Source organism: Lonchura striata, chromosome 23 (assembly GCF_050655825.1).
Source record: "Lonchura striata isolate lonStrDom1 chromosome 23, ASM5065582v1, whole genome shotgun sequence".
Lineage (NCBI taxonomy): Eukaryota > Metazoa > Chordata > Aves > Passeriformes > Estrildidae > Lonchura > Lonchura striata.
Window position 1 is genome coordinate 6,256,120 of NC_140725.1, and position 15,260 is coordinate 6,271,379.

At 45.2% G+C, this 15,260-nt stretch overlaps 2 protein-coding genes across 2 annotated transcripts; one reads left to right on the top strand and one right to left on the bottom strand.

Annotated features, from left to right (window-relative positions):
- Nucleotides 1-4,077: 4,077 nt before the first annotated feature.
- Nucleotides 4,078-4,863, bottom strand: ATP5IF1 (ATP synthase inhibitory factor subunit 1). Its single transcript, XM_021554758.4, has 3 exons — nucleotides 4,731-4,863; nucleotides 4,468-4,580; nucleotides 4,078-4,354 (listed from the first exon to the last, which is right to left on the bottom strand). The coding sequence occupies exons 1-3, from the start codon at nucleotides 4,824-4,826 to the stop codon at nucleotides 4,216-4,218; spliced, it is 348 nt and encodes a 115-aa protein (XP_021410433.1). The 5' UTR covers nucleotides 4,827-4,863; the 3' UTR covers nucleotides 4,078-4,215.
- A 186-nt stretch (nucleotides 4,864-5,049) lies between these two features.
- DNAJC8 (DnaJ heat shock protein family (Hsp40) member C8) lies at nucleotides 5,050-15,238 on the top strand. The gene is made up of 9 exons (XM_021554832.4): nucleotides 5,050-5,132; nucleotides 5,938-6,039; nucleotides 7,706-7,762; nucleotides 9,330-9,396; nucleotides 10,038-10,132; nucleotides 10,985-11,056; nucleotides 12,187-12,278; nucleotides 13,214-13,289; nucleotides 14,471-15,238. The coding sequence occupies exons 1-9, from the start codon at nucleotides 5,070-5,072 to the stop codon at nucleotides 14,591-14,593; spliced, it is 747 nt and encodes a 248-aa protein (XP_021410507.1). The 5' UTR covers nucleotides 5,050-5,069; the 3' UTR covers nucleotides 14,594-15,238.
- The last annotated feature ends 22 nt before the right edge of the window (nucleotides 15,239-15,260 follow it).

Below are 15,260 nucleotides of genomic sequence, written 5' to 3' on the forward strand. Positions count from 1 at the left end.
GAGGGGTAATCATTCATTGCCTTGTCCATCCCAGTTCACTGCAGTGTTTTTTTCTGGTAGTTAAGAATGATGGGTTAAAGGAGTTCTCACAATACAAATATTGAGAGGAATTGAGGGAACTTAACATTATTAGGGGTGCTTAAAAATGTCCTGTAAAGCTCTTAAATATTTTATAATATAGTAACTAGGAATGAATAATGAAGTATAATGACATATGTCCTGTCAGCTGGCAACTGAACATGATGAGGCTAATAAGCAAAATGTATCTTGAGAATAATTTCCGGAATATCTCTAGCAACTCCCACCCTAGGTTATGTGTGCTTTGCACTGCTTTGTTCTTTGGTCTCATGTTACACACTACAGCCTCAGCCCAAAATGATCTGACACCTCTAGCCAGGAAGAAGCTATAGCCTGCAGGTATTTGGGTTAGTGCCAGACGGCAAGCAATGCCTGAGAGGAGGCCCTAGATGCTGTGAGATGATGTAATTTAAATTTTGGATAGATTTCTCAATTTTAATCTTTGCTAGAAAATCCCAGAATGCGACTAGTTACAGCTCTCTGTGATGGGAGCTGAACAGGTACATGCAAGATCTGATTTAGTCCTGGGCCAAGACAAAATAAATTTGTTTTGGAACCAAGGAGAGGATTAATCTCAGCTGCTGGGAGGGGAGGATGCCCTGACCATGCAGAGGGAGAGCCTGCCTGGCAAGGAGGCTGCCCTGCTCTGCTCCTTCAGCACCCCTTTGGGGACAGAGCAAAGTGAAGGGATCCAGCTTTTCCACTTACAACTTGTTGGCATTTTCCTGTGTTCAGTGGCCAGAGGTTGCTGAAGCTCAGCGTGTTCCCATCAGTCTGTCGCTTCCCTTCCACACTGGGCTGAAATTCCTGGGTGTTCCACATCAATGGCAAGATGACAGAGTTGAATCTGATGTAATTTGTAGGTGAGCTGTTAACTTATAGATGGAATATTACATTTCCTGATGCTCTAGACTTCTTACCCTGACCAATCATTAGTGTGCAGCATATAATGGATGATATATTACAGATGTGCCCACCTCCAGTAAATACCTTGTTCTCTGGAGCTCTCAGAGAACAGCTCCTACATGTTTGCTAAATCCCAGGCTTTCAAGGGGAGGTCTGTCTTAAAAATATTCAAGCTTTATTTATCAGTAAGAAACTTTCTGAGCGCCCTCAGTGTGTTCCACGACCTCTACAACAGGGAAATGCTCAGAAAAATTTCTGCCTGCAGAGGCCATGCTACTGTTATTACCCTGTGCACATATGTTTATTTTGCCTCACACAGGCAGTGTAGTTGATTTTTAGGAAAACACACACATGTGCTTTGTCTTTGTCTTGCCTCTTTCCCTTTATCTGCTCTGGAGTGGGAAGGTTGAGTGTGACAAAAAGGCCCAAAGAGACCAGACTGGGCTACCTGGGTGCCTTGCATTAAAACCAGCTTGCTAAAGATCTTGGATCTCACGTTCCTTTCTTTTCATTTTTTTCCCCCACCCCTGAGCCAAGGATTCTTGGCAATTTCCATCACATTTGTGTAGGATGCAGCAGAAACCAAGCAACTTGGGAAATAGCTTCTGTTTGCTGCAGCAAAAATCACCAGCTCAGTTTTAGCTGAAAACAAATTGCACTTTTCTTTCTCCTGCAGTAGCTAAGCAGTGCTGGGCTGTGATCTTTTGAAGCACAGTACAGACAGAGGATCTGGTGTTAAGGATAAGTATCTGCTCCAAGAAGTGAAACTCTTCATGGAGCTGCACTGTAGGTGGCTATGGGAAGTCAGGGTGTTGTGAATAGGGTCAATCCAACCCTGAAGAACTAGCAAATAATCAAGATGCACCAGTTCTGGCAGAAAAGAGAGAAGAATCCCTTCCTTTGTGTACCCCTGTGCCTGGGGGACAAAGCAGGGGACTAGTCATGCCATCAGCCATTCCAGAGTGATTGAGGAAACCCAGAACAATTAGTCCCTCTGTGGCCTGTGATCTGAGTTCAGCACTATCCTTGCAGCCTTACCTGTTTCAAACATCAGCTTTGGGTTTTGGTTGCTCTGAACCAGAATTAGATGGCAGATGTTTGTTGCTTTCCAAAAGAAAACTAAGCCCTGTCTTCCAGGTTGCACAGACTGAGGGGGAATCCTGGAAAGGTCTCTTGACAACTTGTGCCTTTTTAACTCCCCAGCAACCACCCAGTCTGAGGTATAATCTTATTTTACTCCCCGGCATTCCTGCTCTGGATTCCTGCAGCAAACAGTCTGTAGCTGGCATCTCTCCATCCACAGGCCCTGGAAGTGGTGAGTGAACCCAAACTGCTTGCTGCAAGTCATTTAAATGTTCATGTCATTTGCTGGTGGGCAAGAAAGCTCTGTGGTGTAGCAAGGTACTGACTTGCACACTGCAGCCCTGAGGGAATTCAGCAGTGGTACAAAGGTCCAAATCTCTGCATTCCCAGTCTCATAGCAAATCCTCCCCCTTACAGGTGCTTGGGCAGAGGCTCTGTGGCTGAGTTTACATGGCATAGTTAGTACACCAAAATGCAGAATAAAACCCAGAGATGTGAATTTAAACCCTCATCTGTTCCTTTCTGAATACAGAGTTGGCCTAATATTTATGTCAGCTCTCCACAGTTCACTGAAGCTGTTAGTGCCAAACTTCTCACTAGTGACTCTGCAACTTTTGGGGAAGCCAACCCTGGAAAAACATTCTGAAAAAGGCAAAAAAATGGATTTTTAAATAGTTATAACCCAAACCCAATAGTATATTGCTTTTCATGACTCAGTTCATCTCACCAGGTTCAGAGAGGTGGGGAGGGTGCTTGTAATTTGTTAATTAGCCCCAAATAAAAGGAACAAAGCCCACAGGAAGCTCTGCACACAGCCTTGGCAGAACTCACCACACCACAGACTGAGCATGGCCAGGCAAGGACACTCCATAGCCTCTCTTCCAGGGCTCATCACATGGGTGACATATTCATTGAAGAAGAGTGTTTAAGGACATTAGAGTGACAGTGGTGTCACTCACTCTGCAGATAAATGTGCCACTACCTGCAATATTCACCAGGTGAGGGCAGCCCCAAGGGAGCAGCTGGCTGGGGATGTATCAGGGAACACAGGAGAAACTGGGACACCTTCAGCCAGGCAGTCACACCCTTGTAAACCACTTTCAACATCAAAGGCATCATTTGCCTCCTGCACTTTCAGACAGGGCAGTTCCAGGCACGGACCCACCCAGTCAATGTCACTGCCACCCTTCACTGACTGTAACAAGCAGCTTTCACCAGTGCTGCACATTAACCCTGTTTGGGCAGATTTACAGACATAACAGGTATGACAGAAAAACTCTTTTCTTACCTGCCTGTTGATACATAAAGTCCCCTTCTTGTCAGTGCTTACTGCAGTAAGGCCACATTGTTTCAGGTCACTTACTGGGTATTTTATGATGAGTTTCCTTCCTACATTAAAATGGCAAAAGTGATTGAAACTGCATAAAATTAGTCTTAAGCCATGCTTTGTTGGAAAGAGACTTAACTAAAGAACACAGAAGTTGAAACAGTAAAAAAAACTAATCTACTGGGTACTTAAAGTCGCTGTGGAAAAGAACATTCACAAAGAAGTCAGGATCTCAGCTGTATTGCTCCAGGGACTAGGGCCACAAGTGACACCAGCATAACTTTGAATGCTATTTTGCTCTCTCAGTTTATGAATACTATTTTCCTCTTTCACTTTATGGCACTAAACACTAAGTGCAACAAGTGAACCTTATTTTTTTTTTTTTTTGTGATCTGCTAGTTCAGTGGGGTAACAGCCCTCTATGCCACATAGACATTTTACTTGAAACAAAGTTACTTCTCTGCCAATGGATTGCTACACAGGTACCGTTTCCCCCAACTCTTCTTGTTTTAAAGTTACCCCACCAGGCACAAATGGTCATTTCTTTCACACAAATCTAAAAAAACAATAGCTCAGTTCTGCCTACTCAAGAGTGCAGCCTTACTTTGGAAAAAATTGAAGTTTAAAACAAGATAGTGAGGTTGGTTGTTTTTGTTTTCATTGAACAGTTACTGGCAAGAAAGTGAGACTGAGTAGTTTATTTGATGTTGTTGCAGACCATAATTGTATGGATTTGGATTATGTTGACCAAAAAATACAGTCTTCACGCTGTTTTACACCATGATCAGTATTGGCCATGCACATTCAACAACAGCACCAGCTTAGTCATCTTTAAGCTGCTTGATCTTATGCTTATGGCGCTCGATTTCTTTCTGCAGACGCTCAATCTCTTTCTGGTGGTGGTGGATCTCTTCCTCGTGGTGCTTCCGTAAGGCAGAGAGCTGCTCGCGTTCCTTTTCCCTGCAAGAGAGGACGGCAGGAGGTGCAGCCCCGCAGCCGAGGGCTCGGAGAGGCCGGCCGGGCCGTGCCCCGGGCCCGCGGGAGCGGCTGCACAGGCCCCGGGCCCCGCTCACCTGAAGTACCGCTCCTCCTCGGCCGCCTGCTTCTTCCCGAAGGCGCCGCCGGCCTCGCGGATGGAGCCGCCGCCGCCGCCGCCCTTCCCAGCGCCTTTACCCAGCTCGCCCAGCTGCGGAAGAGACGGCGGTGAGCGCGGAAGGACAGAGCGACAGAGTGACGGACGGAGGGACATAGGGACAGTCAGACAGAAGGGCAGAGCGGAGGACGGACAAAGGGACGGTCAGACGCAGGGCAGAAGGGGCACTCTCGGCACACCCACCTGGTCGGCGCCCGATCCCGAGCTCCAGCGCTGCTGCTGTGCCAGCAGAGCCCCGCGCAGGCCGCCCCGCGCCGCCAGCGCCGCCACGGCCGCCATCGCCGCCTGCCCTTGGAGCGCCGGACGGGCCGGGCGCGCCCGCCCCGCCCCGCCGCGCCTGCGCGGCCGCGGCCCCGCCCTCCTCCCGCCGCGCCTGCGCGGCCGCGGCCCCGCCCTCCTCCCGCCCCCAGAGCCCCGCGGGGGCGGGGTGGTGCGTGTGACGTCACGAGTCGGGGCGGGGCCTACCGCTGCGGCGCGCGCCGTGGTCACGTGTGGTGACGGCGCGGTCACGTGTGGGTGGCGATGGCGGCGGCGGGGCCCGGCGCGGGCGCGGCCGAGGACGCGTTCCTGACCTTCTACAACGAGGTACCGCCCGCCCCCGGTACCGCCCGGCCCCGGCACCGCGCGGACACGGGCTGCCGCGGGGCCGGGGGCCGCCGGCGGGCGGGACGGGCGGAGCCGCTGTCGGGGTGGGTTGGTGCTCGCTCCGGCCCTCCCTCAGCCCTGGTGGTGCCCGGGGCCGGGGCCGCGGTCGGCCCTCGTTCCGCTGCGCTGAGCCCGGCGGGAGCCGTGCGCTCCCGTCCTGCTCGGCCTGGCTGTGGGCAGGCTGTCACCGGGGCCCCTCTCCGGCTGCCGGGCCCCGGGGTGCGGCCTGAGCGGGGGTTCTGAGGCCGTGCGAGTTCGCTGGATGTTTCTTCAAATAAAAGTGAACGTTAAGTAGAAATGCATGCTTTGGTTCGGCGTGGTACTGTGAAGGGCAAAAACTGAGCTGAATAACCCGTAGTCAAAGTAAAGCGGATTTGTGTGTCTGCATCAGTGTCATTTAACGTGTTTGAAGGGCTGCACTGCCAACAACGGGTTAAAATAATGCCGTGGTTTCCAAGGAATCACAGCGACGGAAGTGCTGGAGGTGCATGGAGAGGAGGGAAGGCACAGCTGTAGAGCAGGCCTTAGAAGAAATAAACAGAACTATTCTGCAGTATTTTTTATAGGTAAAATGTGATGTTGAAAATACTGTTGGCTGTAGGAAGGGCTAAAAAATATGTGCTGCTCGTGCTTGAGAAAATAACTATAGGCTTGGGGTAAGCAAGGGGCATTATGAGCTGTAGTACAGAGGAATAAATAAAGAGGTTGTGATGGTCAGTTGATACAGGTCTCTCTTGTTCTTCAGGTAAAGCAAATTGAAAAACGAGACTCTGTTTTAACATCAAAAAACCAAATTGACCGGCTGACCCGACCTGGATCTTCATATTTCAACTTGAACCCTTTTGAGGTTAGTTTGAACATTCTATCCTCATTTCTGAATTGATGTGTGAGTTTCCTGATTGTTGAGTATTTATAAGGAAAGAAGAAATTTCTCTGGGTACAGATTACTGTGCAGAAGGTTTGCAGAGGAGAGCAGGATGGTGTATATGTGCTCACTCTCTTTCTCAGTGTTTGATGGCAGGACAAACTGTACATTGTCACATTTCCCTCATACAGCAGCACTGGAAGATTTGGATGGGTATTTTCTGAAGAGGAAGGTAGTAGCTTGGCAGGTTCTGGTCATAGCTCTCTTAATTCAGCATTTGTAGTTGTGTGCTTTATTTTGAGTGTTCATCCCACTGAACTTGTATGGTGGATAGAGTAAGAAGAGGTCTCAGTGGTCACAGTAGTGAGTAGTCTTTGAGGAACCATTGTCAGTTATAAAGTCATAACAAGTAGGAAAGCCTGAGGAAGGCAGTAAATAAACAATATTGCGTTCATCTGGAGTTGGCTTTCCCTGGTCATTTTCCTTCCTGGTGTCATCTTTGCTGCCTTTTTCAAGCCTCAGGTGCTTTTTGTAGTCCCAGTTGAGGGCTGGTCAGCAGGTTCACTTTGACAATGATCAGTTTTGTATAGGTCTTAGTACTTAAAGAGTAAATTTAGAAAGCTGTTTCAGAGTAGACTGTAGCTTTCCTGTGGGAGACTGCTTTTTATTTACAGATTCTTAGAATCAGACCAGCATCTGCTCACTTGTTGCTAAAATCTTGTATTCAGGAAATTAATTCACAGAGGAGTTCCTAAACTCTGCCACATCTGTAAAGTTCAATTAACAAGTGGTGTCACTCATGGAAACCAAACAGTAAAACTCTACAGTCTTGTTTCAAAATAATAGAATTAATAAATTCTTATAAAGTAGTATGTTTCCTGTCCAACATTCTAAGTTATGAATGACCTGACATTGTCCCCAGGCCACCATATGCTTTAGTCTCTGTCAGACTGAGCATTGCTGCAGGACTGGTTGAAGGCTCAGACCAATTTATGGATCGTAGCTGTCTGCACAAGACTTGAACATAGAAAGCACACTGCCATAGCCAGAGGAATCTAGCATTGCTAAAAGTAGTGTCACAAATGTCAAGATTGTGAAATGTTTGTTTTACTGGGTGAAAATTCATGTAGTTTTGGGGCAAGCTTTCTGGTGTGTGCCAGTGAAGCAAGTGTTACAGAATCACAGAATATGCTGGGTTGAAAGGCACCCATCAGGATCCTTGGGTCCAACCCCTGGCCATGCACAGACACCCCAACAGCCCCACCCTGTGCATCTCTGGGAGTGCTGTTCAAACACTCCTGGAGCTCTGGCAGCCTCGGGGCAGTGCCCATTCTCTGGGGAGCCTGGTCAGTGCCCAGCACCCTCTGGGGAAAGAGCCTTTCCCTGATCTCCAACTTAAACCTCCCCTGACTAATTTTCATGCAGTTTCCTCATGTCCTGTCATTGATCATGAGAGTGAGGAGGTCAGTACCTGCCCCTGAGCTGCCCCTTGGAATGATGTTTAAGAGTGTATTGAGTTCTCCCCTCAGCCTCCTGAACAAACCAAGTGACTTCAGCCACTCCTCATGAGAGTGTTCGAGCTTGCTGACAGGACCCTGAAACTTGGAGAGCAGCATCAAACTTGCTCTGCTTTCATGGTCTCTTTTAGGTGCTGCAGATGGATCCTGAAGCCACAGATGAAGAGATAAAGAAAAGATTCCGACAGGTATTCAACTTTTGCACTCAAAAGTTTGTGGAGGGGAGCTAAAAGTGCTGGAGAGATTGTGCAGCTGGGTGTGGACACAAGAAAAATGGTAGTAAAGCTGTATCTGGGTAGAGGAGTGTCTATTTTTGGCAGAAATGCATAGAACAATGCTTGTATCAACAAGAGGAGAGCTGCAGCAGTGTCCCTGGTACAAGCATGATAGGCTGCCTTGCCAGTGCCATGTGTGATGGGGCTATTGCCAGCTGATATAGCCATGTATAATCAGCCTCTTGAACTTGAGTTCAAAAGGAAGATCAAAAGGTATTTTTCTCAAATATATGGACTTGGATCCAGGTTTTCTCTGAGGTTTCTTTAAGAATTTCCATCGTCATTTTTAGTGGCTCGGTTACCTGGGAAAGAGGCAGCCCTGCAGCACAGGAAGCATTACCCCAGCCTGCCTCTGCTGACAGACCTGCAGGAAAAATTTTGAGTTTAATCAGTGCATACAACAAAGAAATAGTGTTTGGAGGGCTGAAACCTCCACCTGAATTCATGGTGTGAGTGTCTTTAGATAGGAGGATGCTGGGTGGCAGAGGAACAGGATATGGGCTCTTCCTGTATGTGGGAAGTGAGAGGGATAACTTTGTGGTCTGTTGGTGGCTTCTCACTTCTGCAAGACAATAAAGTATGATATTCTCAGCTTTTGGCTGGTAAAACACTACAGGGAGATGTTCTGAATTCAGGGTAATGAAATGAAAAATGTGCATGGAATTGTGCATTGAAGAAATCAAACACCCAAGTGCAGAATGTGGAACAGCCAACAAAGGGGGGAAAAAAGCACTGGCTGAAGTAAATCTGTTCAGGACTGAAGGCAAACTTTTTCCTGGTAGCTATAAACTGGCAGCTGTACAGTTCCAAAAGTAGTTATTTTGTATTCTTCAACACTAAAGCAGTTTCAGTTGCTGCTCTGTACAGCAATGGCAAAAATAAAATGTCTATATATATGAAAAACAATTAAAAATAAGCCATATGGGGAAAGTTTGAAATAACTTTCTGGAAATGGAATGTGGAGGATGTGGTTCCCAGCCCAGCTAAGGTTGCTCTCAGGATGGTAGTGATCTATCTCCTGTCTCTGCCAGGTAGAGTACAGGCAGGAGTTTTCTTAACTTTCAATAATGTAGCCTAAGGAAAAAATGACCACTCTTAAATCGTTTGGTGTTTGGACAGCCTTGGCCATGCTGGAGAACTTTATGAGAGACTTTGGTTGAGGATAATCTTTTTATGTTTGTTTCTTGTCAAGACCAAGGATACATATCATTGATGACCAAGGGGTTCATATCAGCTGAGGAGTGTTAAATTGTTCCTCTCATCACAAGCTGCAGCTTTTCTTGGGCAGCCTGTTTGTTACAGGGATTGTTTGTTCTGTCAGCTCATACTGGCACATACTCCTGCATGTGGTCAGCTGGTTTGTCCATTTACAAATGAATATGATCTCTTTGGATTCTTTCTATTTCCTTTCTCTCAAAAATCTCTGAAATACTCTTCATCTTTTGCCTTGATCTTGATAGCAAGATCCTTTTTCTTGCAGCTGTCAATATTGGTGCACCCAGACAAAAACCAAGATGATGCAGATAGAGCTCAGAAGGCGTTTGAAGGTAATACTCTTTCTCTGCCTGCTCTGGGTTACTAGTTGCAGCTTTTCTGGCACTGGTTTAAGAATTTATGGGGTGGAGGGGACAGAGGGGTTGCTGCAGAGGTGCTTTAGCTGGGGCAAAAGCAGCTGTGGTAGCAGCAACTGTGTGAGGTGGTGGCGTTTCAGCAGGTGGCACTAGGTGGCAACAATGCCATTGCTGTGTCACAACAGGGACAGACATCTCCGTGGAGTTTTGGGATTGTTCAAGAAAAACTGTTTATTCTGTGCATTAGATTTTATTCAAAGACCATAGGACTGAAGTAGAGTGATAGTTTTAGGTGTATGCTGTGCAGTCAGATAATCATGATAAGGTCTTCATGCCCATATCTACAGCTGGGAGAAATGATGCTTTCACCTGCTCCCTCCAGCAGGTATCAGACAGTTCCTGCCATTACTGTACCCCAAAACTAATTCAACTAATTGTGTTACCACTTTCCTTGATGTATTTAATAAAAAAAAAAATTAAAAACCAACTAAAACAGACTGCCAAACAAATGACCTCCACAAATTCTAGAAGCAAATTAGTAATGCCAACAAGTAGCAGTCTTGTGATGCCTTGTGAACATGACTACTGGTGCTATTAATATTGATGTTTTTTGTTAGCTGTAGATAAAGCTTACAAACTGCTGCTAGATCAGGAGCAAAAGAAGAGAGCCTTGGATGTGATACAGGCAGGAAAAGAATATGTGGAACACACTGTGAGTATTCTATGGGAATGTCCAGACTTGGGACTGAGTGGTAATCAATAATTCATATTTTGCTTTTTTGGTACACTTGCTTCATGTTTAGGCCACTAAACTGAGCAAACCTTGTAATGGCACTGTGCAGGTGGGCTGCAAGCTCTTCACAGCAGAAACAAGCCTGCTGTGTCCAGGACTGCTGTTGAGCTTAGTGCAAGATAATTCAGTGAAATTCAGTACTTAAAATAATCAGGTCAGACCACATGATCTGACCTAAATATTTTTTTCCAAGTCTGTGAATGAATGATGCAGTTCAGATATGTGTAGGTGGAAGAGAATAGGTGGTGACAGCAGGAGACTGAGAAGTTTGGGGGATATTGACCTATAAGATAAGAAAAAGAGCTTGGATTGCATTGGCCAAGAAGTTAGAGTGATGTGGGTGGATTAAAATACAGAAAGCTTGAGGAAACAGATGATAGGAGAGAACTCAGATACTCTTAACACAAGGAACACTTGATGTTCTCTTTGTTGTTAGTCACTTGAATATCATGAAGCAAAATAAACTTCCTGCTGGTTTGGATGGTGTATATTGAATAAGAATATATTCAAGATATATTCAATATATAGATCAAGAAACCAAAAGGGATTATTTTGAAGGAATAGTATCCAACACAGTATTTTTAATTACTACAGTTCATGTGATAGTAATCTTGTATGTATTCGGGCCTAGGAGGGTTTCGTGCAAAACAAAACATCAATCAAGAACAGAGCACTTTCTGTACATTGGAATAGAAATGCAGAACCACTTGGATAAAATTATGTAAGCTCCATTAAATTTTTAAGGCTCTTATTCTTGTTCTTAATCATTAGGTGAAAGAAAAAAAGAAGCAGCTGAAGAAGGATGGAAAACCTCCAACTGTAGAGGAGGATGATCCTGAAGTTGTAAGTCATTCTATGTTCAGAGAAACTGGAGAGTACAAAATGTGTTTTGAGGAATTAAGATTGAAAGCCAGTACAGAAGTATTAATTAGACTTGCTAATGTTGTAATTCCTTACATTTACAGAAGAACAAATTCTGCTTAGCCAATGTAGAGTATCGTATCAGGTGATACCTGGAAAATAGCTTCACTGTAGTATAAAGAGTAAATTTATTGTGAGATTATATAGATCAAAATACCCTGTTCTTTTCTCAAAACAAGTCTTCATTGCTTGTGCATCATGCACTCTTTTTTTGAATTGCATTTCTTGTCTTCTGACTGCTGGAGCTGTGGCATTGCTGCTGCTGTCAGAGGCACGTGTAGCACTCACTGCAGACTGGCTAAAATGAGCGTCTGACTTTTTAATGAGAGCTGTTTCATTCCTGTAGTAGTGAGGGACAGATGTGCTGTTCTGCAGCAAACCACTTGTATTAGAAATGGCGTGGCATAACTTATTTCTTTTTACTTGGGTTCTAGTCTGGAGAACTGCAGCCATATGAGAGGCTGTAACAATGATAGGTGATTGCCAGACATTGACCTCATTAGTCTCATCGCCCTTTTTTTTCCTGGAAAGTAATTTCTTCCTGTTGGTATCACCACAGTAACCCCATAACCATCCTATTTTTCATTTTTCAGAAGTCTGTTGCTCTACTTTAGTAATTAAGATTGGTTTAAGCATACTGATTTCCTACTGGGAAGCCAATGCTAGATTTTTACAACACATCAAGAAGATCTGCTGGAAAATTACTCTCTAAAACAGTGACCATTTTGCCTTTTTTTGTCAAATGTAACAATGCAAGGCTTAACCCAAGAATAAGAGGGTTTGAAGTGAACAGTTCTGTTTAGGCACAGCTTCATGAATACAAATTAAAATGAGACTAATATGAGGTTAATATGCAGTTGTTTCCTGGTGCTAGGGCCAGAATTTAATCAGCAGTGGTTTATACCTTTCTGTGTCCTGCTGCTATTGTCAGGATAGCGGTTATGTGGACGTACCTGTAGTTTGCTTTCTTTTTAGCTTCATACATTTGTATGTAAAACAGACTTTAACTGTGTTCATAGGCATTATTTTAAGACTGGATTTGTGTTTTACAGTTCAAACAAGCTGTATACAAACAGACAATGAAGCTCTTTGCTGAACTGGAAATTAAGAGGAAAGAAAGAGAAGCAAAAGAAATGCATGAAAGGTATAAATGACATTCCACTTGTGCAATTCAAGCTCTTCTTCCACCTCATGCTTCTTTACAGAAGATATGGGGTCAGAGTGTCTTAGAATAGTCTAAATTGGAATGAACCTCGGGAGATCATCTGGTCTGACCTCCTGCTAAAAGCAGGACCTAGGATTAGACTAACAAGGGTCCTGTCACTCTGATTTCCAACAATGTGGATTTTTCTCTGGTTAGCCAGAGACAGCCCTATACTTGAGAAAAGCACACAGGAAATTTGCCCTCTTGTGCTAAAGATGTTAATATATTTTTAGATGGTTGTATTCTCTTATGTGTACATGGAGGCCAGCCACAACAGTGAAATGGTAACACAATTCTGCATGCTATTAGCTTGCAGAGAACTGATTTTTAGTTTTATTTAAATGCCAGAAATACCCTGTGGCATGTGTGATCCTGAACTATTTTAGGTGATTTGATCACATGCTGCCTGAGTGCTCACTGCAAATACACTTCCTGCAGCAGGGTTCTGTGCTGGTCAGTGAGGTGGGAGATGGCTGCAGGACATTGCTTTTGATTACAGGTGAAAAGTATTTGTATTATTTGTACTTTGCATGCTGAAGTGGTTAACTTCTCAGAACATGTACCCTCAACAGTTTTAGACACTTAGCATTAGAGTGATGTCCAGCTTCTTGGATGAAGAAGTCCAACTTGTTTTGCTGGACAAGAGAAGCCACCTCCTTAATTGTATGCCTGTTATCAGTGGGACCAAACCATCTTCTCCGCTTGCTGCTCTTCCAAATTTGAAACCAAATTGTATTTGCTGTGCTATCTTAGTTGTGTGTATTTATCTCTTCTGTAATCTGCCAAAAAATTAGAGGAGCTGTCCAATATGTTTTGAAAGCTTGCTTTCTGAAGTGATGCTTGTGGGTTCATAACTTTTGTGGCTTGCCTTCTAGGAAGCGGCAGAGGGAAGAGGAAATCGAAGCACAAGAGAAAGCTAAACGAGAACGGGAATGGCAGAAGAACTTTGAGGTATTCAGCAGCTGAACTTACAGAATAGACCTCAGCAATTCTTGTCCATGTTGCAGGGAATGCCCCTAGAGAGATGAGAGACCTTTTGTATGTGAGTCTGTAAGATAATTTAATAGATCTGCACCAGCCTGGGGTTTGCTCATGTGTGTGGAGAAGAGCCCATCAATAGGGCTTTGGTATCACCTATGCAGAAACAGGTCTGGTAAATTGAGGTATATTATTTTTTCATCTCTGTCAGCAGTTCATTCTTATCTCTAGTTGTAAAATAGAATTGCTGCTTATCCCAGGTCACTGGTGACCATTAAAACCTAATCTGGAAAGTGTTTGTGTGGACTGTTGTGGTACTTCCCAGTCTGGTTGCCCCAGTATCCAGATCCCTGCTAGTGCTGGGCCCTCTCCCACCCTGCCATGGGAAGGGGGCAGGGAAGCAGACAGCTGCTGTAGCCAGAGCCCATCTGCAGCTCTGGTACTGCAGAGATGAGCCTGGAGTGGCTGGATCACATGCTGTGAAGGGGATCCTTCCTGGACTTGTTCTGGCCTGCTGTGAAATCTTCAGCTTGTAAAGATCATAGGTTGGCTTTTTGGGGAGACTGGGGTGTTTAGGGTATTTTTATGTGGGTTCTGTTTTTTGGTTTGGTTTTTTTCTTCTCGGGAAAGGCTTCTGCTGCTCAGCAGTTAGGGCAGTGGGAGGGGAGGAGTGCACCAGCAACCTTTTTTTCTCATTGTGCTCATGTGATGAGACTGTGAGCAAGAAGCATGAGAGAAGGCAGCAGTACATTTCCCTTCTCTGTTCTCCCTGCCTCCAATCTGCAGCACCAGGAGAGTGAGGAGTTGAGAGAGAGAAAGGACATGCCATGTTTTGGGCTGACAGATTACGAACCTCTATTTGAGAGGTTTCTTGTTTCCTTTGAGCATTCTGTAGAGAGTAAGGACTGCCCAGCCCAATCTGGTAGTTTCTGAAACAGGAATCCAGCACAATGCTTATACTGGTATGTGTAAGCTCACTTGTAGTTCCAATGCACTGTGCTGCTTTGGCTCTTCCCAGTGTCCTTGTGTCCTGCCTGTCAGGGGCTGCATGCTGGATAGGGGAAAATGCTACTGATTTCCTGAAACTGGTATGTGCTACCTGTGCTTTGGCTCTTGCACTTGTTAACTCACCACTTCCTCCCTCTTGTTCCCAGGAAAGTCGGGATGGTCGTGTGGACAGCTGGAGAAATTTCCAGGCAAATACAAAGGGGAAGAAAGAAAAGAAAAACAGGACCTTCCTCAGACCTCCCAAAGTAAAAATGGAGCAGCGTGAATGATCCTGGAAACACTGCCCAAGTGCAGCTCCTCAGCCCCTTCTCTGCTTTTAAGGACTCATTGGCACCTAGAGTAAGATTTGCTTTTTAGTAGACTGTTTGTTTTCAGTACAATTAATTATCAGTCGAAGTATTTTTTGTACTCTTGTCTGTTTGAAATAGGGCCAGAGAATGACCCCGGCCAGGGCCCCGCTACACGTAGAACTCTTGGCTTAGGAGAGTCCCTGCCATTCCTGCTGTCCTGTGTGTCTGCTGCCCTGTAACTCAGTGTTTTGTACTTCACAGACTGTGCTGTTTCACCACTTCTCTTTCTAGTTTGAGAGCTGAACAAAATATTGGAAATGCATCCAAACCCTTTCAGGCACAATCTTTCTCAGCAAGTTCAGCTTGGGAAGGATCTGGACTGACTCTGGGAATATGCTTCCAGCACTGTGCAGTGCAGTTGGACTGCAGTTTGCAGCTCCTCACTGCATTGAGTGGTGCTTGGAAGGAACCTGCCCCAAAAATCTGATTTCCAAATTAAAATCCCAGCTCTCAGGCTTAGACTTCTAGACCAGCTGGTCACTTCCTATAAAGGAAAATAACTTCTCTTGATTAATAGTTAAGCTGCAATGGTCTGTATGTAAAATAAATTTTTACCCAAATTACTGTTTTGTTTTCCCTTGGAATT

Coding starts and splice junctions, on each gene's coding strand:
- ATP5IF1 (XM_021554758.4), bottom strand. CDS start 4,826: ATGGCGGCCGTGGCGGCGCTGGCGGCGCGGGGCGGCCTGCGCGGGGCT. Junction 4,581..4,730: donor CGGGATCGGGCGCCGACCAG/GTGGGTGTGCCG, acceptor TCTCTTCCGCAG/CTGGGCGAGCTGGGTAAAGG. Junction 4,355..4,467: donor GAGGAGGAGCGGTACTTCAG/GTGAGCGGGGCC, acceptor CCTCTCTTGCAG/GGAAAAGGAACGCGAGCAGC.
- DNAJC8 (XM_021554832.4), top strand. CDS start 5,070: ATGGCGGCGGCGGGGCCCGGCGCGGGCGCGGCCGAGGACGCGTTCCTG. Junction 5,133..5,937: donor TCCTGACCTTCTACAACGAG/GTACCGCCCGCC, acceptor CTTGTTCTTCAG/GTAAAGCAAATTGAAAAACG. Junction 10,133..10,984: donor AAGAATATGTGGAACACACT/GTGAGTATTCTA, acceptor CTTAATCATTAG/GTGAAAGAAAAAAAGAAGCA.